General features: G+C 43.9%; 1 protein-coding gene across 1 annotated transcript; it reads left to right on the plus strand.

Moving 5' to 3' along the window:
• The first annotated feature begins 4446 nt into the window (after positions 1–4446).
• Positions 4447–27915, plus strand: rnaseh1 (ribonuclease H1). The gene is made up of 8 exons (XM_033021663.1): positions 4447–4619; positions 10597–10718; positions 15555–15716; positions 16995–17094; positions 21977–22031; positions 22656–22740; positions 23111–23235; positions 27536–27915. The coding sequence occupies exons 1-8, from the start codon at positions 4483–4485 to the stop codon at positions 27620–27622; spliced, it is 873 nt and encodes a 290-aa protein (XP_032877554.1). The 5' UTR covers positions 4447–4482; the 3' UTR covers positions 27623–27915.

A 27915-nucleotide genomic window follows, 5' to 3' on the forward strand; every position in this document is an offset into this window, starting at 1 on the left:
GTTGCACGGCAGTCGGGTCACGACCCATGACCCGTACTGTTGCTACGCTGCAGCAATTGGAGTACATGCGATGAGCTGCAGGTAAGCGCTGACCATTGCTTCCAGCGTAGCGGGCCCGTTAAAATCCGCCGAAATGGTCGATTTTTGCGCTGTAAATAATTATGGAAATCGGGATAAGCATGAGAGACATTTAGCCTACTTCAGAATTCCAAAAGTGAGGAGACGGTAGAAAGAAGCGAGAGCTGAAGGGACAACAAAGTGCTTGGCGAACATTGGCCGTTTGCTCACTGCATAACAGTAAATCATTATTTGTGTTTTTTCTTGATTCCTTTGGCATCTAAAAAGTTTCAGAAGTGATAAATCTGTCTGTAAAATTTTTAAATCGCCCATGAAATTAGAGAAGTCAATGTTCATACCGCTGGGGTGTAAACTGCCCAAGCGAAATATGAGGTGCTGCTCCTCCAATTTACGGTGGGCATCACTCTGGCCATGGAGGAGACCCAGGACAGATTCGGAATGGGAGGGGGAGTTGAAGTGCTGAGCCACCAGGAGATCAGGTTGGTTATTGCGAACCAAGCGGAGATGTTGGGCGAAGCGATCGCCAAGCCTATGCTTGGTCTCATCAATGTAGAGCAGCTGACACCCAGAGCAGCAAATGCAATAGATGAGGTTGGAGGAGGTGCAGGTGAACCTCTGCCGCACCTGGAAAGACTGCTTCGGTCCTTAAATGGAGTCAAGGGGGAAGGTAAAGCGACAAGTGTAGCGTTTCCTGTGGTTGCAAAGGCTCCCACAGGCTCCATAGATGCTGCCTCACCCGCTGAGTTTCTCCGGCATTTTTGTCTACCTTCGATTTTCCAGCATCTGCAGTTCCCTCTTAAACATCTTGTGGATTAATATATTTATAAATATATTATCAAGACTGGTCACTTTGTTCCAATATAGTCTTAATTTCCTGGTAGTTTCCACCCCATCATGTGATCTGTGATTTAAGCAAAAGATGCATTAACCCCTGATATTGAAATCAAAATTATTTTTACTTTGGTCAAATGCACTGAAATGTAGCAGAAAGCTTTGTTTGTGTGTTATCCTGGCAAATCATACCATACATAAGTATATCAAGGTAATGATATGCATATCCCAAATTACCTTTGAGAAGGTTGTAGTGAGCTGCCTTCTTGAACTGTTGGTGTTGGTTTATTAGTGTCACGTGTACTGAAGTGCAGTGAAACACTTTGTCTGCATGCTATCCAGTCGAATCATATCACACGGGAGTACACAATAGTGCAAACAGAAAAAAACTCAAAATACCAAAATATAGTGTTACAGCAATGTAGCATAGATTTTAAAGATGGAACGATTGCAGAATATGATAGTATATTTCCTCTGGGACTAGCACCCAAAGATTTGCCATTTTAGGGTACATACTTAGAAGTGCGTGCATACCCACAGTGCTGTGAAGGCTGAGGTTTAAGAATTTTGACTCCATTAGTGAGGAAATGGCAATATATTTCCTAGTTAGAATGATTAGTGGCGTCCCTTGGTGAGTTGCGGCAGTGCTTTGTGCAGATGGTAAAAACTGCTACTACTCTCACTGAGAGTAGTGGTTGAGTGAGTGAATAGATATAGATGGCATGTCAATTTAGAGGTCTGCTATGTCATATAGGGTATTGAGCCTCTTGAGTGTGTTGCAGCTGTACTCATGCATGCAAGCGGAGTGTTTTGCATCACACTCCTAACTTGAGCCTTGTTGATGGTTGACATGAGTTTGGGGTGTTAGTCGATGCTGGATTCTTCGCCTCTGACATGCTCTTGTAACCACTTGAGCACATGGCTATTCCAGTTCAGCTTCTGGTCAATGATAACTCTCAGAATATTAATACTGTGGGAATTCAGAGATGCGGTGCTGGCTCGAAGGGCCGAATGGCCTCCTCCTGCACCTATTTTCTATGTTTCTATGTAATCCTATCACTAACTCTGATTCTGCCTCAGGTATAGTCATTGCAAGCATCCTTCTCCCATATATAAGCTCCACTCGGATTCACAACACCAATCTCATCCATCTAGAGGTAGAATGGACGCAATCTTCACTGCACAACAAATCCTGAAAACATGTCGTCAACCATTGTATATAGCATTTCTCAACATTAGAAGAAGTATTGACTTCATCAGCCAAGGTGAATTCTCTTTGACTGACTGAGAAAAAGAGCCTCTTGAAGAACAAGATTTGAAATCTGGCAGAGCTGTGCTTTATCTTCTGCAGCAATCTCCACCCATTCACATGTTTTGGAGACGTGTGCTATCTATAGTGGCCACTTCAAATCACCAAAACCATCTCTGCAAAATCCTCCACATCTATTGGCAGGACATGTGAAGCAACGCCTACAACCTTTCCTTGGCCAATGTTGAGGGCTTTGACTATGAGGATGGGCCATATCGTCTGCAAGCCTGACACCTAACTCTGGAAACAAGCCCTTTACTCTGTCGCAGCGTGAGATTTTTAGAACAGTTCCAAGGATATACTCAAAGGCTCCTTAAGAAATTACCACATCCTTACCAATCTGTGAGCATTCTTAGCCACTCAAGATGGGGAAGGAGCTTTCCAAAAGGAAGCGAGCATTGTTCATCTCCGCGATACTCCAGCATTTTGTGTCCATCTTTGGTATATTGATTTCTCTAACTTCAAGGTGTTCAGTCTTCTCTCCTGCCTGGCATATGTAGTCCATGTCTCACTGCCGTACAGCAGCGTGGTGTTGACACAGGCGTTGTAGACGGCTAACTTTGTCTACACTTTGTCTACACTGTCAGCTTTGGGTTGGTCCACACTCGAGTTGTGAGACGAGCGAGTGTTGTACCTTCCCGATCCTCTTATCAATCTCTGTGCCCAAGGAGAGGTTGTCGGTGATGGTGGAGCCGAGGTACATGGACTGATGGACGGCATCAAGTTCGTAGTCGTCGATGGTGATGACAGGCCTCACCTCTGTATCCTGCCCCAAGACATTTGTCTTTCTTCAGGCGGATGGTCAGCCCAAAGTCCTTGCATGCCCGATAAAAGCGGTCCATCAGTGACTGTAGTTCCTGCTGGGTGTGGGACACAACTGCAGCGTCGTCGACAAACAACATGTCTCTGATGAGAGCTGCATGTACTTTTGTCTTTGCTCTGAGGCGGGTGAGGTTGAAGAGCCTGCCATCTGATCTAGTACGCAGGTAGATCCCCTCTGTTGCAGTGCCAATGTTGACTGCTCGGACTATGAGGATGGGCCATATCGTCTGCAAGCCTGACACCTAACTCAGGAAACAAGCCCTTTACTCTGTCACAGCATGAGATTTTGAGACCTGTTCATAGATATACTCAAAGGCTCCTTAAGAAATCACCACATCCTTACCAATCTGTGAGCATTCTTGGCCACTCAAGAACGGTATGGAGTTTTCCAAATAACCCTTGCATTCCCTCCCCCACCCTAGTAGTCGTACTAGTGTCACAGTCATCCTGAGAGAGTTAGATTTAGCTCTTAGGGCTAATGGAATCAAGGGATACAGGGAAAAAGCCAGCACAGGGTACTGAATTTGGATGATCAGCCAAGATCATATTGAATGCCGGTCCTGGCTCGAAGTGCCCAATGGCCTACTCCTGCGCCTATTTTCTATGTTACTATGTTGAGTTCCTCTGTCCGCATACTCGTTATCACCTATCCCATAGCCAACAATGCACCATGGTGGACTCCACCTTTCCTTGGTCATCGTTACTTTTTGCATATCTTTCATTTATTTGTTCTATATCTCTCTCTACATCACTGTCTATATCTCTCGTTCCCCTCTCAGTCTGAAGGGTCTCGACCCGAAACGTCACCCATTCCTTCTCTCCAGAGCTGCTGCCTGTCCCGCTGAGTTACTCCAGCATTCTGTGTCTATCTTCAGTGTGAACCAGCATCTGCAGCTCCTCCTTGCACATGTTGTGTGCGCGCAGCAGCAGCAGCTGCAGGGTGGAGGATTGGGAAGGATAATGACTTGAATCTGTCGAACTCCGTCAACCCACCGCCGGCCGGGATTCCCTGTCACGCGGGATGGTGACGGAGGCGTGGGCGGGACCAACGGCGTGACGTCATATAAGGACGTGAACGCTGATCAGCAAAGATCTTAGAGCAGAGCCTGCTGATCAGTAGCCAACAATGGCTCCCTCTCCCATCGTAGGGCTTCATTGGACGAAGGAACGGGGGAGGGTGTTGTCCTCGCCTCCGTCCTCCCGACAGCCAATCAGGAAGAGGCCCTTGACAGGGGCGGGGCTTGCACGGCCCTGTGATGTGGCGTTGAGGGTGGGGGGGATGTGCGAGCGCGCGCGACAGATAGGGCGTTAGGGTGGGGGAGGCTGCGTGCGTACGTGCGCGCGACAGATGGGGCGTTAGGGTGGGGGAGGCTGCGTGCGCGCGCGACAGATGGGGCGTTAGAGTGGGGGAGGCTGCGTGCGTGCGTGCGCGCGCGCGGCCGATGTGGCGGTTGGGCGGCGTGGCTGCGGCGGCGCTGGTCCAGGTGCAGGCCCAAGCCGTGGGGCTGGCGTGTTGGATGAAAGGCCGCTTTTACTACGCTGTGCGGGCGGGGAGGAGCCCCGGGGTGTACCCCACCTGGTGAGTGGGAAGGGGGCGAGTCTGCACTTCCCCCTCCGCTGTGCGGCCTTAGCGCTGGGTCACAGAGTGGTCGGGTCGGGTCGGGTCAGGTCAGTGAGTGCTTGGATCCCCACTCTGCTGGTCTTTGCTCCCATCACCACACCTGACAGTACTTTCCAGGTACCCACCTCCCTTTGTGTAAAACAAACTTACCCCGCACATCTCCATTAAACTTTGCCCCTTTCACCTTAAACTATGCACTCTAGTCTTTGACATTTCCACCCTGGAAGAAGAAGAGTCTGAATGCCTACCCTATCTATGTCAGAGGATAAACATCTAATCCTATCTGTGTAAAACTGGTTCATATCAGTGTCAGGGAACTAAATATAAAATTCTTGAATGTGAATACCAGCCTCGTTGGAAAAATGTTATTATTTTCGAAACATGAAAATTTGTGTTAAAATTTCTGTCACTTTAATGATGGTGTGCCAAAAACATAGGCAGCTCTCTCTGTTCAAAGTTGTAAAGGAGTGATACCTGACACACTGTAACCTTTACTAGGAGTTTATTATAGCACATGGCACACACGTCCCAGCACTGACTGCATCCAGCCTTCAGATGTACTGGGACCTAGTGGGAGGAACAAAGGGAGGATACCACAGTTATACTAATATGATGGGGCGTGGTTAGTGGTGATGAGGTAGCTACATTATAGGTTGCATGCATAAACCATCTACAAAAGTTAAATGTCGACACAAAACGTAATATCTCCTAATCTGGCATTAGATGCAGCTGTTAGTTCTTCATTGATAGGAAACTTGTTTGTGACTTTTTAACATTTACTATTAATGTATCCTCTTTGATGTAGAATGCATAAGTACTTTCATTTCACAACAATACATGAGCTGCACACGATTTGGTATTGAAAAGATGACAACAAGTTTAGTTTATTGTGAACAGTAAAAACATTCAGTGCAAGGTTAGTCCGAGGGTCACCAAAGAGGTAGATAGGAGTTCAGTTGTTTAATAAGGAACTGCAGATGATGGAAAATCGAAGGTAGACAAAAATGCTGGAGAAACTCAGCGGGTGAGGCAGCATCTAGGAAGCGAAGGAAATAGGCAATGTTTCGGGCCAAAACCCTTCTTCCGACTGATATGAGGGGGGAGGGGGGGGGGGGGGAGCGGGAAGAAGAAAGGAAGAGGAGGCTTATAGGGAGAGCTGAGAAGTGGAGGAGACAGTAAGGACTACCTGAAATTAGAGAAGTCAATGTTCATACCAATGGGGTACAAACTGACCAAGCGAAATATGAGGTGCTGCTCCTCCAATTTCCAGTGGTCCTCACTCTGACCATGGGGGAAGGCCCAGGACAGAAAGGTTGGATTCGGAATGGGAGGGGGTGTTGAAGTGCTGAGCCACTGGGAGATCAGGTTGGTTATTGCAAACAAAAGTAGAGGTGTTTGGCGAAGCGATCGCCAAGCCTACGCTTGGTCTCACCGATGTAGATCAGCTGACATCTAGAGCAGCGGATGCAATAAATGAGATTGGAGGAGGCTTGGGTCCTTGAATGGAGTCAAGGGGGGAGGTAAAGCGACAAGTGTAGCATTTCTTGCGGTTGCAAGGGAAAGTGCCCGGAGAGGGGGTGGTTCGGGTGGGAAGGGACGAATGGTCCAGGGAGTTACAAAGGGAGCGGTCTCTGTGGAAAGCGGACAGGGGAGGAGATGGGAAGATGTGGCAAGTGGTGGGGTCACGTTGGATGTGGCGAAAATGATGGAGGATTATTTGTTGTACGTGATGGTTGGTAGGGTGGAAGGTGAGGACTAGGGGGACTTTGCCCTTGTTCCGAGTGGGGGGGATGGGGAGAGAGAGCAGTGTCACGGGGTATTGAAGAAACTCTGGTGAGAGCCTCGTCTATGGTAGAGAACATTTTTCCTGCATTTAGCCTGTCCAATTCCTTAAGAATTTTATGTTTCTATAAGATCCCCTCTTGTTGGAAGGAAACTGTTGTTCTGTACATGTTGAACCTGAGGCCCCAGCCTTTTGTACAATTCATTGAATGAATCAACAGTGAATCGGAGCTTGGCGTCCAACCACACACATGCACAAGTGTTATGTGTAAACTAGATTAGTTCCACTTGTTGGTGAGTTGCAGCAGAGTAGTGAGGGAAAAATTGAAGTTAAAATAGTGACTATCAAGGACTGAGGCAGTTGTATGGTTTTATCAAGTGGAAGAATTTCTCAGCCACAACTCCCTCCTTCATGTGACCACTCTTGTCTGTAGCCTGCAGCCTTGCTGCTACCCTTCATGAATCATAAGTTGAAAACGCTGCATGCCAGTTAAAAGCCACCATAGAACCACCCCTTCAGATGTATTTCTACTGAAATTCTAAAACTTATCAGTGGGGCTGCAGTCAGCTCACAACTTCCTTTTCATAGATATGGGAAATGAGGATATTCCAGAGGACCTCGAAGCACTCTACACCTGACCACATGCAGCAAATAAATTAGATCCAATCATTGCAAGTAGAGAGGATCGTTTGCTGTCTGCCACATGGAGCATCATCACAGTGATGCTATTCAAGCTGAGAGTGACCGAAGTGCTGCCGTGCAAATGCATTCCCATTTGTCTGCAGCAAATGGGCACGGTCTCCATACTGTGACAACTCTGAGAGAAATGCTGGGATTAACCGCAATACCTGGAATTTGTCTTATAAGGACAGGCTGGGTTTGTTTTCAGTTGAAAAGTGTGAGAGGGTACGAGAATCTTGTCAGGGAGGCTGTGTACGGGCTGCTTACATCTTGCGTGAGAATCCACGATTAGTGAAGAGAGAGTCAAGAGTGTTTTATTGTCGTATGTCCCAGATAGAACAATGAAATTCTTACTTGCTGCAGCACAACAGAATATGTAAACATATTATGATATGATAAACGAGAGAGAGAAAAGGTCGTGTCTTTGTAACTATATCTAAAGGCAGGCAAGTCTCTGAATATTCATAAAATGGTGATAGATGTATGTCAATCACACTACACCTCCATCCCTTACCAGGAAGGCCTTAAAGCCCTCCCTTTCTTCCTCGACCGCAGACCATCCAATTTCCCTCTACTAACACTCTGCTGGTCCTCACCCTCAACAACTTCTCCTTTGACTCCTCCCACTTCCTCCAAGTCCAAGGGATAGCTATGGCCCCAGCTGTGTTTGCCTCTTTCTAGGATACGTTGAACAATCTCTGTTCCAGGCGTACACTGGCCCTATTCCCAAACTATATCTTCATTACATTGATGACTGCATCGGTTCTACCTCCTGCATCCATGCAGAACTCATGGACTTCTTCAACTTCACCACCAATTTTCATCCTGCACTCAAATTTACTTGGACCATCTCCTACACCTCCCTCCCCTTTCTTGATCTCACAGTCTCCATCACAAGAAATAGACTATTGACTGACGCCTATTGCAAACCCACTGACTTCCACAACCATCGTGACCACACTTCTTCCCACCCTGCTTCTTGCAAAGACTCTATCCCGAACTCCCAATTCCTCCAAGATGAGGTGTTCCATACTAGAACATCTGAGATTTCCTTGTCCTTTTGAGATGGGGATTCCCCTCTCCCATCATAGATGAGGCCCTCACTCGTGTCTCCTCGGTACCCCACAGCTTCGCCCTTGCTCCCCCTCCCTAGTTGCAAGAAAGATCCCATAGTCCTTACCTTCCACCCCATCAGCCGTTGCATACAACACATAATCCTCTAAGACATCCGCCACCTCCAACGGGATCCCACCACTAGCCACATTTATTTTCCCATCTCCGCCCCTTTCCGCCTTCCGCAGAGACCGTTCCCTCCGCAGCTCCCTGATTAACTTGTCCCTTCCCACCCAAACCACCTCTTCCCCAGGTACCTTCCCCTGCAACAGATGATGCAATACCTGTCACTTTATCTCCTCCCTCTACTCTGTCCAGGGCCCCGACAATCCTTTCAGGTTAGGCAGAGGTTCACTTGCACCTCCTCCAGCCTCATATACTGTATCCGTTGTTCAAGATGTGGACTCTTATACATCGGCGAGATCAAACGCAGACTGGGCGATCGTTTCGCAGAACACCTTCGCTCAGCCCGCGTGAACCAACCTGATCTCCCGGTTGCTGAACATTACTCCTTCCCATTCCTACAAAGACCTTTGTGTTCTCGGTCTCCTCCATTGTCAGAGTGAGGCTAAACGCAAATTGGAGGGACAGCATCTCATATTTTGCTTGGGCAGCTTACAGCCCAGTGGGATGAATATTGATTTCTCTCACTTCAGGTAGCTCTGGCATTACCTCTCTCTCTATCCCTCCCCCACTCAAGTCGCACTAGCTTCTAATTTTCACCCGAGAAACAGCTTACAATGGCTAGTTTCCTGTATCATCATTACTTTTTTGCATATCTTTCATTCATTGTTCTTTATCTCTCCACATCACCGTCTATATCTCTTGTTTCCCTTATCCCTAACCAGAAGGGTCTCGACCCGAAACGTCACCCATTCCTTCTCTCCAGAGATCCTGCCTGTCCCGCTGAGTTACTCCAGCTTTTTGTGTATCACTTGGGTGATAGATGTATGCTTGATAAACAAGGGGTTATCCACCAGAATGTGGTCAAGGTGTTGCACAGTACGGAAACTGGCTCTCTGGCCAGGACCCATGTCAATCGTGTCCAAGCCAATCAAGATACCTGCTTAAGCTAATTCAGTTTGAAGAAGGGTCTCGATTCAAAACGTCACCTACCCATGTTCGCCAGAGATGCTGCCTGACCCACTGAGTTACTTCTGCACTTTGTGTCCTTTCGTATAAACTAATCCAATTTGTCTGTGTTTGACCACTATCCCTCTAAACATTTCCTGCTACCCGTCAAAATGTCCTTTAAATGTTATTTTACCTGTCTCAACCATGCTTTTGGGCAGTTCCAATGGGAAAAAGATTATTCACCTTATCCATGCCCCTCATGATTTTTTTGACACCTCTAGAAGATGTTCAATTTACAATTGGATCAGCCATGTTAGTAAATGGTGTGTAGACAAAAAAAGACACAGTGCTGGATTAACTGCATGGTTAGGCAGCATCTGTGGAAAACATGGATAGGTGCCGTTTTCGGTCGGGACTCTTCCTCAGCAGTTTTAGTTGCTCAGTGGCCTCTTTCTCGTTTATATGTTCACTGTATGTGGTCTTTTTCAAAATTAATAAAGCCAGTTACCCTATTATTTATGATGGACTGTGCAGCAATCTCTTCATCTTTGGCTTTCTCCCGAAAATTGTCTCCACTGAGATTGGACCCCCTGGTTAGGATCATGGCTTTACATGCCATTGTGAAACAAACATGACAGCAAATGGGGACTAGCCAAGGATGATTGGTTAATATATAGCAAACAATCCAGTTAGTTACTAATATTTTTACTTGAATGAAAAGTTGACTTGTCAATGGATATGCCTGCATTTGCGAACTGGTGAATATTTCTTTTCATTATTGACTTGTGAATGAATCTGTTCCTAATTGCCTTTTTATATGATTTAAGTTATTGAGTGGGTGATGATTGCATTATTATAACCAGTTGTAATTAAATCTTTGTTTTGTATAGTCACAGCTGTATAGTCACAGCTGAAGAGAAATGTGCAAACTCTAGTGATACTTTTATACTTCTTACAGTTCTATAGTAATTAATTATGGGAAAGATGTGATGTTTACATTGTCAATTTCCATTTTAGAGATGAACGAAAGAACCGAAAGTTAACGTGAATGTGGATACAAATATTTTTGGTACACAGTGGATGCATATGGGGGTGTAAATCGGGGAACTAAATGAGAGAGAAATCTTTGAGTGGATTGCTTTCTAATATATGTCTTTGATTATTTTGTTACATTTTGGTTTATCCCATTTTCGTGTGCAACAATTAATGTTGTAAAAAATTAAAGAATTAGTCACAATGTTTTACTGAAATTGAGTACATGTATAACATCTATTTTCCTTTTAGGGATGATTGTAAAAAGCAAGTCGACAAATTTCCTAATGCCATTTTCAAGAAATTTGCAACAGAAGAAGATGCATTGGCTTTTGTAGGTGCTGCAGGTTCAAGTTCACAATCTACATCTAGGGGTAAGATATAAATCTTTGAATCACATAACAAAATACATGATTCAGGCATGAGATTTCTCCGCGGATTTTGATATTCGATTAAAAAAAAAAATCAGTCTAAATCCGGCCCGGACTTACGATCTTTTGCTGAGGATCGCCAGTATTAGAGCTCCGACGCAGGGCCACTTCAACAGCGTGAAGCAGCGGTCTCCGGTAAGAAGCGGCTGACTCCGGAGCTCCGGTGTTCCGATCCATCCCGACGCCAGAGTTTCGATCATCCGGACGAGAGGGCTTGAACAGCGGACCGTTCAAAGGTCCCAACCACGGGTGAACAAAGGAGGGAGATGACTGAACTTTATTGCTTCCATCATAGTGAGGAATGTTGATTCCACTGGTGGATGTTTATGTTAAACTTTATTTTATGTGCTATGTGTATTTTTGCTTTTTAATCAGTATGGCTGTATGGTAACTCAAATTTCGCTGTACCTTAATTGATACATGTGACAATTAAATTAAATCTTGAATCTTCCCACGAGTCAGTGAGCCGCTGCGATGATGGTTGAGTGCATGGAAATCTGCGGAGTCGATTTTAGCGGAAAGCAAGTACGTGGGTGCGGGCCGACCATCTTTGCATGCGCATCTCTACGGCGAGCGCGCAGCTCCGCACATGTAGAGTAGCGGTTTTCACTGTCCCCTCGGCCTACCGTACTGAGGTTGGGGCGGGTAGCACAGTTACATACACGTACACAATGCTCACACTGCATTCAAGAATCTGTATATCATGATTCAATCAGGTAAAATGTGTTATTGTAAGGTATAATTTAAAAAAATTACAGTATAAATTAAGGGTAAACAAGCAAGGAAATTGTGTCATTTCAAGGTATAATTATCAAAAAAGTATCAAAATTTTCCAGTGTAAAAGATATTTCTCTCTAATTAGAGTAAACAAGCAAGGAACAGGTATCATGTTACAAGTAGGTGTAGGTGTAATATAAAATATTTTCAATATGACTTCAGTGTAAACAAGCAAGGAGTTGATCATTTTAAGGTATGACTAGACTAAGTGGGACCCGTTGGGTCCCTGTCACACGGGAGGCCTGGTCCCCAAATCAACCCGTTCCCCATTGCAATATTCCACCACTCACCCGTTCCCCCGATGCAACCCGTTCCCCCAACACAATATTCCACCATTCACGCCTATCCCTCTCCCATCAAATCCACCCCTCCCTGTCCCTGTCTCCCTCTACTTCCCCCCTCTATCCCACCATCACCCTTCTACTCCCCTCCCTACCCCCCTGCACTCCACCCCACTCCCTCCCCCTCTTTCCTCCCCTCCCTCCCTCTCCCTCCCTCCCTCATCCCTCTCTCCCCTCTCCCTCATCCCTCTCTCCTCCCTCATCCCTCATCCCTCTCCCCCCTCCCTCAACCCTCTCTTCCCCCTCCCTCCGTCTTCTCCTCCCCCCCGGGCTGCGGCACTCCCTCTCTCTGTGTAATGGTGCGTTAGGGCTGCTCCCGGTGTCCGCACCCGTGGGCAGGAGCCGCTGGAGTGCTGACCGTCCCGCAACCCGCGGTGTCCCTCGCCAGCGGGTAGACAGCGGGGCTCGGAACTGCTGCCTTCCCCCCCACCAGCTCCCTCCTCCCCATTTCCCTTATCCTCCTCCTCTCACTCCCATTGCCTGCCCCAGCACCTACCCAGATCGTAGAGCAGCGCCAGGGCCTGGAACTCGGCCTGGTTCTCGTACTCGGCCCGGCCCTGGCTGAAGGCAGCCGAAGCACTCGCGGACCTGGGCCTCGATGGAGCCGGGCTCGCTGTGCCGGGGGCGGGGTGAGGGTGGCAGGCGGCCGAGCCAGAGGCGCCTGCAGAGCAGGAAGCGGAGGTTGTGCTGCAGGATGGCGGCGGACGGACGGTCCCCGAGGCGCTGGTACACCTTGATCCGGGGCTTGGGCACAACTCCAGCCCTCAGCTTGGCCGTTGCCTGGGATCCAGTCCAGGCCCCGACTTCAACTCCAGGATCGTCCCTGACCCCGGACCCAGGCTCGTCCTTGGTTCCAGCCCAGGCCCAGTCCCCGGGCTCATTCTTGGCTCCAGTCTGGGCCCAGTCCCCAGGCTCAGCCTGCGGCACCACCCTGCCCACCAGATACAGCTTGGCCGCAGCTCCTCGGGCAGTGACGCCACTCCTTCACCATGGCTACCTCCAGCAGAGTGACAGCAGACGCGGTCAATCAAGGCCAGTCCCGGCAACGCCCCTTCCTGACTGACCGGAGAGGAGACCACTTTGCGTGGCGGCGACTGACAGCAATTGGCGCATGCGTGATTTTTACGATTATTAAACCTTAATAACTTTTACAATATACCATCGATTGGAACGAAACTTGTTGCACTCGCAGCACAGGAGAACGGTGAGTAAACTGGCGAAAAATCGTAGCGCTATCGCGTACCGTTTTTGTGCAAATAGAAAAACGACGCAAACCAGAAGGGCACAAGATCAGAGTTTTGGTTAAGTTTAGATCGATAAATAGATAGATTATCACAAAATTTCTGTGTAAATAAAAGTGACAAGCGACTGTTATTTTAAGGTACAATTAAAAAAATTACAGTATAAATTAAGGGTAAACTAAATAAAATTGCGACATTTCCAGGCACAATTATCAAAAAAATTCTGAATATACAGGGTGCTGCCCCCTTTTACCCCCGCCAGGGGCATTGCCCTTTGAAACACTACCAGGGGACAATGCCCACTGGACCCTCATCTCTCTTCCTCTTTTTACAGTTTTTTCCTGTTTCATGCCAGATAATTCTTTGGCTTAAAACACTGATACTGACGCAAGATACTGACATTACCCTTCGGCTATGCACAGGGATGTGCAGTTAGAATTCTTGAAGTTTGTTGACTTTGTCAGTGGAGAAATGTGGAAATGGTGAGGGATTGGAGTGGGTAATGAAATATTTTCCGTTTGAAATCTCTGTGTCAAGCGTGATAATATTTCAATTTCAGATGCGGGTGTGATTCCACTATAACTGAAAAGGGCTGTCAAAATGGGTTTATAAGAATTACAACTGACAACTTCTTGAAAATTTAGATTCTCTAACCTGTCTCATTGTTGACATGTTTATTTTACTTTTTGGCAACCTGAAAATGTGGCAAGTTCTGAAGAGTATTCCAAAGCTTCCTAACATGTAGTAGCATGCTAGAATCCCGCTGACATCAAAAGAGTAAAAGGAATAAGGACTATATTTCACATTACATACTATTATTGACTGGAAAATGTGATGACTTTGCTAAGTTTTTGGAAAGTGTATCTCATGTTGACAGAATAATGATCCAGCTGCAGGCGCTCTAAGGAGTTAATATGAAACATGATTTCAAGTAAAGCCTTCATGGAACTATTTTTTCCACTGCATGCAACATCAAATCTTTTTGGTTAAGCAAAAATCAGCCCACTTCAAAATGAACAATTAAATGAGCATTATTGTAGCTTTTAACTTCTGCCAGCTGCAGGGCTCTATGAAAGGCCTGACTCTAATGTCCAGGTTGAGATCATTATCCCTTGACTCCAAGAAATGGAAACAATTTCTCTCTACCGTATGTTTAAGAAGGAACTATATGGAGCATCTATGGAGCGAAGGAAATAGGGTTTCGGGCCGAAAACCTTCTTCAGACTGATTTGTTTTTTTTAATAAGTTGTACTGTATCATTTACATGCAGGCTGAAGTTAAATCCGCAGGAAGTTTGTATTGCAACGGTATAGAAAGGCAGCTCCATCAAAACCTATCCCATGTGAATCCAGTTCCCTTGTTCATAATCAGTTAATTGTCCAACAAAAATATACCATACACAGCAAAAGTTTCCGAAATAGGACACTTGTTACAGGAGATAATTGGGAGATAAAAACCTACACTGTCTAAAAGCAAAATACAGTTAAGGGCCTGTCCCACTTTCCTGAGTTACTCACGAATTCTCCCGAGTTTTCCCCTCGATTCAAACTTGGAGAATGTCCGTAACGAGTCCGTAGGAGGCCGTAGGAGTCTGTAGATATATCGTAGCGGCTCATTATGCCAGCCGTAGGTACTCGGGGCTATTTTTTTACTCGTGGACATTTTTCATCAGGCCGAAAAAACATCCTGACTTACCTGATGCCCCAAGTACCTACGGCTGGCATAACGAGTTGCCTGACTCACTGAATTCTTCCAGCAGTTCTTCTGATTGTTTATTGCTCAAGTTTCCAGCATCTGCAGTTTCTTGTCTTTCACGAAAATGATTGCCTAAGTTGCTCCAGTTTTTAACCAATTTTAGGCGAAATCTAATAATTTAAAATAAAAATCTTTATAAATATTTTTCTCCTCCCTTAACGTTGATTTACTGGCTGGGATATGTTTCCATTGATTGCCTCCAATGCCGTAAAATTAAAGGCAATGTTCTGCATTATTTAGTCAGGATTTGTGAAGGAATCAATGGTTGCTGAATCAATACCAGAAAATTGAGCCCAGGATTTTGTTCTTAAAATCTCATCCTGCCGTTTAAGGCAGGGCAGTTCCTGTGTGTGGTCCAGTTCTGCCTCGATCCAAAAAAAATTGTTATTGACTTCTATGTCCCTGTTTCCTGATATTAAAATAGTAGTTGAGATACGGTCAGAAACTTTAGCCAGGACCCGATTGATGTCTTTCTAGAGAACACCACTTGAATAATTTTATCACGTTCCATAATCATCATGATTCTCGCACAATTTGTTGTTTGTTTTTATGCCATTTCTTGTCACTATTCTGAATTTTATTTCTATTTTAAAACAATTATATTTCTGGAGAATTGTATCATTAATTCTAGCTTCTAAAAAAGATAACTATGTTTATTTCTGTAGAATGTGATGGCCAAAGTAAACCTGCTGATGAGTGTGAACGACAGAAATGTGGTGGGAAAAAACGTCCCCACAATTTGTCTGATGATGACATGGAGCCATGCAATAAAAGTTTCAGAAGCACAAAATCATTTGTTGACTTGGGAGAGAAGTTCACTTACATGGGTAGGCATATGTATTGTGTGGTTCATTATATCAGTGTTGTATGCAAACGTATATGAAAGCAGTATTTATTTGTTTTTATGATTTATAATATTAAAAATCCAAGAAAATAAATTTTAATAACAATTTACAAACATAAACAATGATATTGTATGTCATGAATTGTATATTGCCATATGCATGATTTTCTTTTTGGTTTCCACTATTTGGAGCTTGTTTCGGTATTTTCTGCTTGAGTGGCCAGATCTACTTCGCAAAGCATAGAGCATTGCGCAGTCTTAAATAAATAATTAAACAAATAATTTCAAATATTCATGTTTTTCTTCTTGTTGTGATGCAGATTAAAGGTGGCATTGATATCTATTTTGGGTTGTAGGCAGGTGAATAAGTTCAATGACTGCTTTTAGATGCATAATATAAAAGCAATTGGAAAATAGAAGCAAACGGCAACATAGAAATATTTTAATCATGGTAAGATTTGGATACACAATATATACAACCATCTATCTAGTTTGATTGGGTTCTTCAGTGACAGTTGCATTGTGTATGTGATCTAGAAATACAAAAATGTTCAGAGTTATGTGCTAAGTTTTACTCTTGAGCTTGAATGCTTTTTAGATTGATGCAAAACTTGTCCCCATATGCTGGCACTTGAGGATTGAAGCATCGATAACTGCTCCAGCTTGTCATTGATACAACTTCTGCAGTACCATTTTCTATCACATCAATTGTAGTTGATAGAACAATGTTTTTAAGTTTAATTAAGTCTTTATCATTTGTCAATCAAGAAAGTGAAATCCTGAAATAGTACCTGCATTAAATACACTAGCCAGCATAATCTTCCTCATGTATCAAGCTTTTTATTTGTTAATCACGAGAGCTTCTTGCGACACAAAGCTTCAACTTAATATGTCATCATTGTGTTGAAAGACATTCATTGTATCCTTACATTTGTATCACTTGTTAGCAGAGCTTGGTCCCTTTTCCTTTCCTAGCATTTCTTTGTTTTACCTACATGCAGACTTTGTTTAAGAAAGGTGACATTAAGGTTGATTATGCATTTACATTTTTTTTCAGCTCGCAAATATGTTAGATATCACATTCAGTATTTTTGAGATGTTTTCAACATCAGCAATTTAATTGGATAAGATCAATTTGCTGGACCTTAGCTCAAGAATTTGAACAGTAATACCAGGGTGCAATCAAATAATGCTGCTCTGTTGCTCGGCCATCAACCATTCTGTGACCAGAATAAATGAGCTTTTTTATTTTTGTGTCCAGGTGATGCAGTTGCAGTCTATACTGATGGTTGTTGTGCGGGCAATGGGCGCAAAGGCGCGCAAGCTGGAATTGGTGTGTACTGGGGACCTGGTCACTCTCTGTAAGTAATGAAATTGGTTTACATCTTTAACATGTAGCAAATTCATTAATCAATAAAATGCTAGAAGGGTGATTCTTCAGTGTCTACTTTGGTGTCCTGCTACTTTGATGCTGTATATAAGGAAAATCTGTAATTCTATCCCATTTCTTCTTTTTCTATATTGTTAATAAACACAATCCTCATAAATAAAGATTAAACCCTAAATGAATAAAGTGTTTTTTTTTCCCGATGTTCAATGCTCCGCCCCCCCCGAAAAACCGCATGAAGGTGCAAACTCCAGGCAGACAGCCATGATTGAACCTGAGGTTGTTGAAGCTGTGAGGCAGCAGCACTACTTACTGCACCTCTGTCCAACCGTTCATTGCAACGATTCCCCTTAAATTTCTATTGGAAAAGCTGCCCTCAAATCCTTTGCTGGGTAAATCTGTTACAGGATCTGTGAGTTCATTCACTTGAATCCATGGAAGAAGAAGAATAAGGTTATTACATTTTGAATTGTGTTTGCATTAATTTTTAATTGTTTGTCTTTTTGTGACTGTGACCTTTTAATTATTTATTTCATTATAAATGCTTTTTAAAGTGATTTTTCTACTGTTTGCTAGGGGTATTCTGAATAATGAAAAAATCCTTGGCTTTAACGGATGGCAGAGCCAGGGATGTCAAGAGGACTTTTGTGGTTGGGGCTAATCTTGGCTTGCCCACATGGCATCAGAATTGTTAATGCAGGACATAAGCTAGCGTGACAAGTAGTGGGAACCGGAGGAGTAGATTTGCAAGTGGAGGGATTGAAAGGAAGCTGAATGTTTAGATCAATTAAATCTAATAGTCAGAGCCAGATTAATGATTATATTGGGACTGTCATTCTGAATAATTTCAGTGCAAGGAACTTTCTGGTAAAACAGATTAACTGAAAGCTGGTTTAGTACAGTGCCCTCCATAATGTTTGGGACAAAGACCCATCATTTATTTATTTGCCTCTGTACTCCACAATTTGAGATTTGTAATGGAAAAAGTCACATGTGGTTAAAGTGCACATTGTCAGATTTTATTAAAGGGTATTTTTATACATTTTTGTTTCACCATGTAGAAATTACAGCTGTGTTTATACATAGTCTCCCCATTTCACGGCATCATAATGTTTAGGACGCATGGTTTCACAGATGTTTGTAATTGTTCAGGTGTGTTTAAATGCCTCCTTAATGCAGGTATAAGAGAGCTCTCAGCACCTAGTCTTTCCTCCAGTCTTTACATCACCTTTGGAAACTTTTATTGCTGTTTATCAACATGAAGACCAAAGTTGTGCCAATGAAAGTCGAATTATGAGTGAGTGAATAAAACTGTTAGAGACATCAGCCAAACCTATCAAAATCAACTGTTTGGAACATCATTAAGAAGAAAGAGAGCACTGGTGAGCTTACTAATCGCAAAGGGACTGGCAGGCCAAGGATTACCTCCACAGCTGATGATAGAAGAATTCTCTCTATAGTAAAGAAATATCCACAAACACCTGTCCAACAGATCAGAAACACTCTTCAGGAGTCAGGTGTTGATTTGTCAATGACCACTGTCCGCAGACGACTTCATGAACAGAAATACAGAGGCTACATTGCATGATGCAAACCACTGGTTAGCCGCAAAAATAGGGTGGTCAGGTTACAGTTTGCCAAGAAGTACTTAAAAGAGCAACCACAGTTCTGGAAAAAGGTCTTGTGGACAAATGAGACGAAGATTAACATGTCAGAGTGATGGCAAGAGCAAAGTGTGGAGGAGAGAAGGAACTGCCCAAGATCCAAAGCATACCACCTCATCTGTGAAACACGGTGGTGGGGGTGTTATAGCCTGGGCATGTATGGCTGCTGAAGGTACTGGCTCACGTATCTTCATTGATGATACAACTGTTGATGGTAGTAGCATAATGAATTCTGAAGTGTATAGACACATCATATCTGCTCAAATTCAAACAACTGCCTCAAAACTCATTGGCCGGCTGTTCATTCTACAGCGAGACAATGATCCCAAACATACTGCTAAAGCACCAAAGGAGTTTTGCAAAGCTAAAAAATGATCAATTCTTGAGTGGCCGTCAATCACCCGATTTGAACCCAATTGAGCATGCCTTTTATATGCTGAAGAGAAAACCTGTGGAATGCTCTGCCTCATAGGCATTGGAGGCCAATTCTCTGGATGCTTTCAAGAGAGAGTTAGATACAGCTCTTAAAGATAGCGGAGTCAGGGGATATGGCGAGTAGGCAGGAACGGGGTACTGATTGTGGATGATCAACCATGATCATATTAAATGGCCTTGCTGGCTCGAAGGGCCGAATGGCCTACTCCTGCACCTATTAGGTATGTTGCAAAGCCTACCTGAAGCGTCGTTGAAGATCTGCTGCTGAGGGTGTGCGCGATTTTGGCGCCGTTTAGAGGGGGCGGGTTTAAAACGCGATTTTCTCTAAGCTGTTCCAATCGAAAATGTTCAGCCTAGTTAATTATTAACGAAAAATCGCTGGAAGACCCCGTCGCAAAAGCTATTATTAGGTTTAAAGGCCTTGAATAATAGTTATAGTAGTTTAAAAATCAATCTCTAAACCCGCGACCGTCAGCAACCGCAGGGTCTCATAAAGCAAATAGCAGAAGTTAGGTTGTATATTTTTACATTAAAAAGGGCTTCTAAAGATCCCTTTATACTAAGTTTAATATTGCGAGTAGCTCAATTTGGGCCCATTATATCGCGCAGTATTTTTCTCGGCATTTGGGGCACAAATCTACCGCAATGTGAACGTTCTAAACCAGCGCGTTCCACAGGGACCCACTGGAAAGCTGATTTAAATGGGCATTTATTTACAGCAATTAAACACTAAATTCCTTCCATTTGGCCTATAAATTAATGTAAATGAGATTTAAAAATGTTTTATTGTGAATTATTTGTGAATATTATTTGGACATTTAGGCTATTTAAAAATGTTAATCATTTATTAAGAAATGGATAGATATTTAGATCTAGTAATTGAAGTCTGAAATTAGCTACAATTAGGTAACTAACTAATTATATGCTTTAATTTCAGGTCATCCAAGTAAGATTATTTTATATTTGTTTCAGAATGCTTCAATCTATGATAACTGAAAATTTCATTCAGTTCTCTTAATTTTTAAGAAAGTTATGGGCTTTTGACTGTTCACGATCACAGCTTTTTTGTTATGTCCATAGAAAATCAATAGGGAACAAGATGCTCATTTCCCAGTATGAAAATGGCCATAACTTTTTAAATACTTGAGATATGAAAGTGAATTAGGTGTCAAATTAAACTTATTTTTATGCTTTATCTGATGGGATAAATTACAGACTTGATTTTTAAAATCTCAAAATTTTGTAACATTGCTACACCTATTGTCTATTCGTCCATACTACATAGTTCACAACGAACTGGTACTGCAAGACGGGATTATAATCAAGGGTCACAAAGCAGTTATCCCAGCTGTCCTTCGGAGCAAGTAATTCAATGCCATCCACAGGGGTCACCCCGGTGTGGAAGCAACCTTACAACAAGCGCAGAGCATGTTTTACTTGCCTGGTATAACCAAGTACATTTGTGGAAAAAGTCGAAGTTTGCGCTATCTGCAACAGCCTAGCACCACACCAACAGAAACAACCATGATCACAATGAATGGCGGTGCTGGCTCGCAGGGATAAATGGCCTCCTCCTACACCTATTTTCTAGGTTTCTATGTAACCTTTGTCTTGCTCCGGTTTCCTCCCACACTCCAAAGACATCTACGTTTGTAGGTTCAAAAGGGAACTGCAGATGCTGGAATATCGAAGGTACACAAAATTGCTGGGGAAACTCAGCGGGTGCAGCAGCATCTATGGAGCGAAGGAAATAGGCGACGTTTCGGCCCGAAACGTCGCCTATTTCCTTCGCTCCATAGATGCTGCTGCACCCGCTGAGTTTCCCCAGCAATTTTGTGTACCTACGTTTGTAGGTTGATTGGCTTCTGTAAAATTGTGAACTGTCCCTATTGTGTAGGGTAGTGTGGGTGATCGCTGGTCGGCGCAGACTCGGTGGGCCAAAGGGCCTGTTTCCTGAAGTCTAAGAAAGTGGTTAGGGAAAGAGTAGGACAAAGGAGAGAATCAATGTTTGGAGCCAGAGGAAGTGGGAAAGTTACAAAATAAATAAATACCTTACATTGGTTTTCACCATAGAGAGGGACATGGATAATAGTGAATTCATGGAGAGTTATGCAGACATTCTAGGGCATGTTGATACCAAGAATAAAGTGTGGTGAGTGAGTAGATAGGGACTAAATATTTTGAAGTGCTATATAATAAAAGTGTAATTGAACTTTGTTTCTAATTTGCTGACTGAGTTGTGTTTGCTTTGTATAAAGGAAGCATTTTTGGAGTATGTATGATTTCATTGTGTCCTTAAAAAGTATTTAAAGCACCATTTTTTGGATTTATGAGTCTCAACTAGTATTGACAATTTCTATCCTTGGCAACTCTTTTCCGTAGTGCAACACCAAATAAAAACTAAGGAGTTCTTTTAGGTTTTGGATGTATTGTAGAAGTTTTGCAAAGAGTAACAACTCGCAAGAAAAGCGATTCGTAGTTACATCATCAAAACTCTTCCTCGTAAAGATGTGCTGTGCCAAAAAGTTGATAAGTATTTTTCAAGCAAAGCCAAGTATTTCAGGTTCATTTCACTCAATCAAAATTCAATAACCATTAAGTCTTCTTCTGCACCAATACCATGGATGCCACCACAAAAATACTCAATTTTGTCATGCAGGTGAAATAACAATAAGACGGTTAGTATTCTGGAATATTAGATATGCTGGAGAATGCTTTACATTGCTGTTACCTGCAAATTATTGTTCTTTTCATCAGAAACCTGAGTGAACGACTTTCAGGAAGACAGACCAACCAAAGAGCGGAAATAGTTGTGAGTATTTTGCATGATTAAATATATGTAGTACGTTATATTTGTGCCTTAGATATTGTTTTGTTTACTCGAATGCTTTCGTGGCTACTTTGTGTGCATCACGCTCATTCATCCCAGACAATGAGTTTACAATCTTTTAGAATATTTTTCTATGTACATCCTGAGCATATTTTGCATGTTGGAGTCCCAACATTTATTAAAATTAAAGGTTTAAAAGCTGCACGTGCAGTTACCCCACCCAACATTAAAAGTGTGTCTGATGATGCCCTGGACAGGATCAATGCATTTTCTATTGTTAACTTTAGCCATTTCATCAGAGGAACCAAAAATAATGATACTTTGGCCCTGGTCATTGTGAAACGTCACCTCTGTTATCCAGAGATGCTGCCTGACCTGCTGAGTTACTTCAACATTGTGTATAATTTTGTTCTATATATATTTTGATTGTAATTATTTCCTTAATTTGGTAACATTTTGATGAAGCAATACTTCTCTTCACCAACAAATGTCAACTAGAATTCATTTTTTTAAATCTGCAGTGCTGTTCAATATTTCTTCAAAATTATTTGAACTGAAAGATACCACAATTTATTGTTATGTTGTATTCTTTTATTGTCTTGTTAGGCAGCGTGTCGAGCTATTGAACAGGCAAAGGAAGTCGATATGGAAAAACTGGTTATTTTCACTGATAGCATGTTTACAATTAATGGTGAGTAGAAGATCCAAAGACTGAAATATATTAATTGGCATACTTTTAAAAAGCTTTCTTCTTATACCTATAATTCGCTAATTTCTTGTGGGAAGTTTTGAATATGCTTATCTTGATTTGTTGTTGAATGGCCTGCTGGTGCTTATTGCATTAGTCTCATTTTTAACCACCAAGTGATGAGTCAAGAGTAATGCAAGATTATGCACTTGGATTGATTTGATATTGGTTGATTCACATTACAAATTGGCTGCTGTTGTTCTTGTTTACATATGTTATTTACTTTATAAAAGTAATTTTCTGGCTGTAAAGGTTCTAGTGCCTTAAAACCATGAAAGGTGGTTACAATTGAAGTTTTGTTCATTATCCTTAGGTATTACCAAGTGGATTAAATCGTGGAAGATTAAAGGTTGGAGGATTAGTACGGGAGGACCTGTAATCAACAAAGAGGACTTTGAAAGACTAGACAAATTGACTTCTGGTTTCAATGTTGAATGGGTACACAACTTTTTTAATTTCCATGAACCGTTTCTCAGAAGAATAACTTGGAATCAATGCCTTGTTTCTATTATATTATCTGATCGGCTCAATGTAAGGGGAGGAGGGACTATTGTTAAAGGTTGACCAAACTGGACATTCCTCCACACTGCCCTTAAATTCCCCAGGACTATAACTGACCCCATCCTCCCCTTTCATGATTTCTGTCTCCATCACAGGGGACAGACTATTGATTGATTTTTACAACAAACTCACCAACTCCCATAGTTATTTGCACTACACCTCCTCTCATCCTGCCTCTTGCAAAGACGCTATTCCCTACTGTCACTCTTTCTAGGCTGCATCTGCTCTGAGGATGAGGCTTTCCATTTTAGGACATCCAAGATGTCCTCTTTCGTTTGTAAACGTGGTCCCCACCCCCCCCCCTCCCTCCCCCGCTGTCGTAGATGGATACCTCACCTGTGTCTTCTCTGTGTCCCGTGTTAGAAAGCATAGAAAAACAGATGCAGGAGTAGGCCATTCGGCCCTTCGATGTGATCATGGCTGATATCTAAAATCAGTACCCCGTTCCTGCTTTTTCCCCACATCCCTTGATCCATTTAGCCCTAAGAGCTGAATCTTGAAAACATCCAGTGAATTGGCCTCCACTTCCTTCTGTGGCAGAGAATTTTACAGATTCACATCTCTCTGGGTGAACATTTTTTCCTCATCTCAATCCAAAATGGCCTATCCCTTATTCTTAAACTGTTCTGCTATTAACCCCCCCCCCCCCCCCCCCCCCCCCCCCCCCCCCCCCAGCAGAACAAGGATAGTTCCCCTGGTCCTCACCTTTCACCCTGCCGGCCTCCACATCCAATATATAATTTTCAGATGTGATCCCACAACCAGTCACACTCCCTCTGCAACTCGTGGGTTCCCTCATCCCTTCCCACTCAAACCATCCCCTCCACAAGTGCTACTGCAGGAGATATAATACCTTTGCCTCTTCCCTCATCTCCATCCAGGGACCCCAGCAGTCCTTCCAAGTGAAATTGAGGTTCATATGCTCCTCCACTAACCTCATCTACTGCATCTGGTGTTCCCGATGTGGCTTCTTGTACATTGGCAAGACCAAGCGTAGACTCGGCAACCATTTACAATACAATACAATACGGGTTTATTCGTCACATTGCACATAAAGTGCAAGTGAAATGAATATGCAGGGCTCTCGCTTAACTTTTTTCCCCTGTTGCCAGCCGGGCAACCTTGGCCGCTTTTTAGGTTGCCAAATGACAGTTTAGGTGGTCATTTAAGATGGCTTGCATGACGCGTGCGATAATGTGCTCGGACGAAGTGGATAGTTACCAGTCGGAATTATACTCAATGAAGCATTCACATATTATTTCTGCTTCAAATAAAGTCACAAACTAAACATTCACCAATCAAGACATGATATATACCACAATGACATGCAGCAAAATTATAAGACAGTATCTCAACTCTTTTTACACGTTGCAATGAATGCAATTTCTATTAGTTCTTTCCACTTCCAAACAAAAATGTGGTTGGATTATTCAGCGTATGATCAACCTGTGTCATATAGTTGTGAATGTTGCTCATTAAATAACAGTACTGATACTCCATATTAAGAGCATTGATTTGCTGTTAAAATGAATTCTGTAATAACGTGTCAACGGTAGCAGTGACAATCGAACACTGCGGTTTTAATGTTTCACGTGTTCACAATATAATGAATCCATCTTTATGGATTAAAACAAATAATAACATTGGGAAAACACATTTGATTGCATTCCGTTATCAAACATAGTCAATGTTCGCTCAGAAGAGATTTCCAGGACAATAGGGTCATGGAGGGGTGGGTGTGTTAATCAGTGTGGGGTGGGTAGATGGCAGGGGGGGGGGGGGGGGGATTAGAAGGCAGTCGGTGCAGAATGGATGGATTGAGGCAGGTGAATTAGTACGTGTTGGTTGGAGTAGGTAAAATTGTGAGGGGAGAGCACGGGGGATGTCAGTGGTGTTGAACCGGGGGGTTCAGTACGGGATGGATGGGGGTAGACAAAAATGCTGGAGAAACTCAGCGGGTGAGGCAGCATCTATGGAGTGAAGGAAATAGGCAACGTTTCGGGTCGAGACCCTTCTTCAGACTGTTCGCCCCATTCTTCTTGAATGGGAGGATCAATACAGGATGGGGGGGGGGGGGGGAGAGATCAGCGCAGGATGAATGGGGGGGGGGGGGTCAGTACAGTGTGGATCGGAGGGTCTGTGCAGGATGAATGAGGGGTCACTTCAGGATGAATGAGGGGAAGGTGCAGGGTCAATGGAGGGTGGGTCAGTACGGGATGAATGCATGGATTAGTACAGGATGGATGGGGTATCAGTACAGGATGAATGGAGGAGAAGTGCAGGATGGATGGGAAAGGGGTAAGTACAGGGTGAATTGGAGAACCAGTGTAGGGTGGGGGGGGGGGTGTGGCAGGAGAATTAATGCGAGGTGGATAGGGTGATAGCGCAGGATGAATAGATTGGGGGGGCGGGGGAGATGGGGGGGGAGCACAGGGGATGTCAGTGAGGACTAAATAGAGGCGGGAATGGGGATCAGTGCGGGATGGAGAGGAGAGGTCCCAGGATAAGGGGGTGGAGGGGGCGTACAAGAGAGAGAGAGAGAGAGAGAGAAGGGGGGCGAGGTGGGGAGGAAGGAGGGTCAGCGCCCCTCGGACAACATCTTGGCCGTTGGGATTTCCTCGCCACCTCCTCCCTCCTCCGCCAGCCAACAGCAAGGTGCGGGGCCGAGCGGTGCAGCTCAAAGATCCTATAGCTATAGTATCTTTGGTGCTGCTGCTTCAGAAGTGGCCGAGCGAATGACGGCACCCGAACAGCAGCAGCAGCGGCCGCGACAGCAATCCCGCTAACGGCGAAACCCGCTTTCAAAACAAACCCTCCCGCAAGCCGAGGCCTCCCCCTCCCTCCCACCTCCCGGTCTCGGTGTGCGGGGGGGGGGGGGTTTAAGCGCGTTAGCGGGTTTGCAAGCAGCAGCCCTTATCAGGGCGGGCGGGGTGCGGGAGGAGGAGGAGATGGAGCTGCTGTCGCTCGCAGTTCAGCGCCCGTCATTCGCTGCGACCCTTCCTCACCCCGTAACTGGTATCTTTCCCCACGCAATACAGCCGTCACCGCCGACACAAAAAGTCGCGTTCCTTTTGTCCAGAGATGCTGCCTGACTCGCGGAGTTTTTTGTGTCTATCTTCGGTACAAACCAGTATCTAGTTGCCAAGCCGGGCAAAATGGCTCGGTGTTTAGGTTGCCTGGCGGCACTTTGAGTGGTCAATGGCACCCGGGCAACCGTGAATTTCGAGCCCTGATATGTTGAACACTTGTTCAACATATTCGCTGAACACTTGTGCTTGGTCCATCAAGCACATTTCGCTGAATACTTGTGCTTGGTCCATCAAGGCCTATTGGATTGCCACAGCTAACCATTTTATCTCCCATTCCCATACTGTCCTTACTTGACTGGACCTCCTCCATTGCAAGAGTGAGACCACATGCAAACTGGAGGACCAGCATCTCATATTCCGTTTGGATAGCAACAGTATGAACATTGAATTCTACAACTTTAGGTAACTAAAGTTCTTCCCCACTTCTTCCCACCCCTTCACCCCTTTCTCCCTCCTCATCACCCCCTCCCCCTCACCGAGTCTGACCGAGTCTTACTCTATTGTTCACTCCTCCTCCTTTCTGTAAGTCAATAGCGTCTGATGTTTTATCTCAATTTGGAGCAATGTCCAAACCATTGCTCCAGTTCAGGCAAACCAACATTGTTTTAAACATCCACTTCTACCTCTTAATCTTTCTGGACTCATTCCAGTCTCCGAATAACCAAGCAGGAAAGATTAGACAAAAAGACAGTGAAGGGGAAGGAGGGTTGGCTGCCATAGAGTTTGTGGTATCAATACAAACTAAATATTAACATTTTGGATGATTACTGTTGTTAAGATTAGTTAGTACATGAGCTTTAACTTCCTGTATTAGAAGAGAGATGAAAGAGCACTTTCCCACCTTCATATCCCCAGCCTCCTGCTTCATATGTTTTGCACAGGAGGTGACAGGGATGCTAAAGTCAGGTTTGCCTTTTGAGGCAACTAGTTACCATACATGGAGCAGTGCATTGTTTCGTTCCCGGGAACGTGTGACAACTTTTGTCACACGATTAAAACAATAGTGAAACACCATATTGGGTAAATTATAGTTTTTAATATGTTTAAAATATGTGGTCTTGAAATGCATCTTCCAATCTACTTTCCAGATACATGTACCAGGTCATGCTGGTTTCCCAGGAAATGAAGCGGCAGACAGTCTTGCAAAGGACGGAGCGTCCAAGCCACTATGCTGATGAGCCCTGACAAGATTGCACTAACCAATTCTGCAAGGATGCAAGTGTAAACTGTGTGCATTAGCTATTACAAAGCAAACTTATATATGTGGCAAAACTTCTTATCACTAAGCTGTTCTTTGCTGACATTGCTGGAGAGTTTGACCAACTTAGCATTTCATGTTTGTGTGTGTCGTCCATACTTTTCTAGCTATTTGTTCAAATTGGTGATGGAATATCTTTTTTATTGGATCATGTTGACACAATAAACAATATTAATCTGGAGTCCTCAGTTGGATATCTCAACAATACAA

This window comes from Amblyraja radiata, chromosome 5 (assembly GCF_010909765.2).
Source record: "Amblyraja radiata isolate CabotCenter1 chromosome 5, sAmbRad1.1.pri, whole genome shotgun sequence".
In the NCBI taxonomy this organism is placed as follows: domain Eukaryota; kingdom Metazoa; phylum Chordata; class Chondrichthyes; order Rajiformes; family Rajidae; genus Amblyraja; species Amblyraja radiata.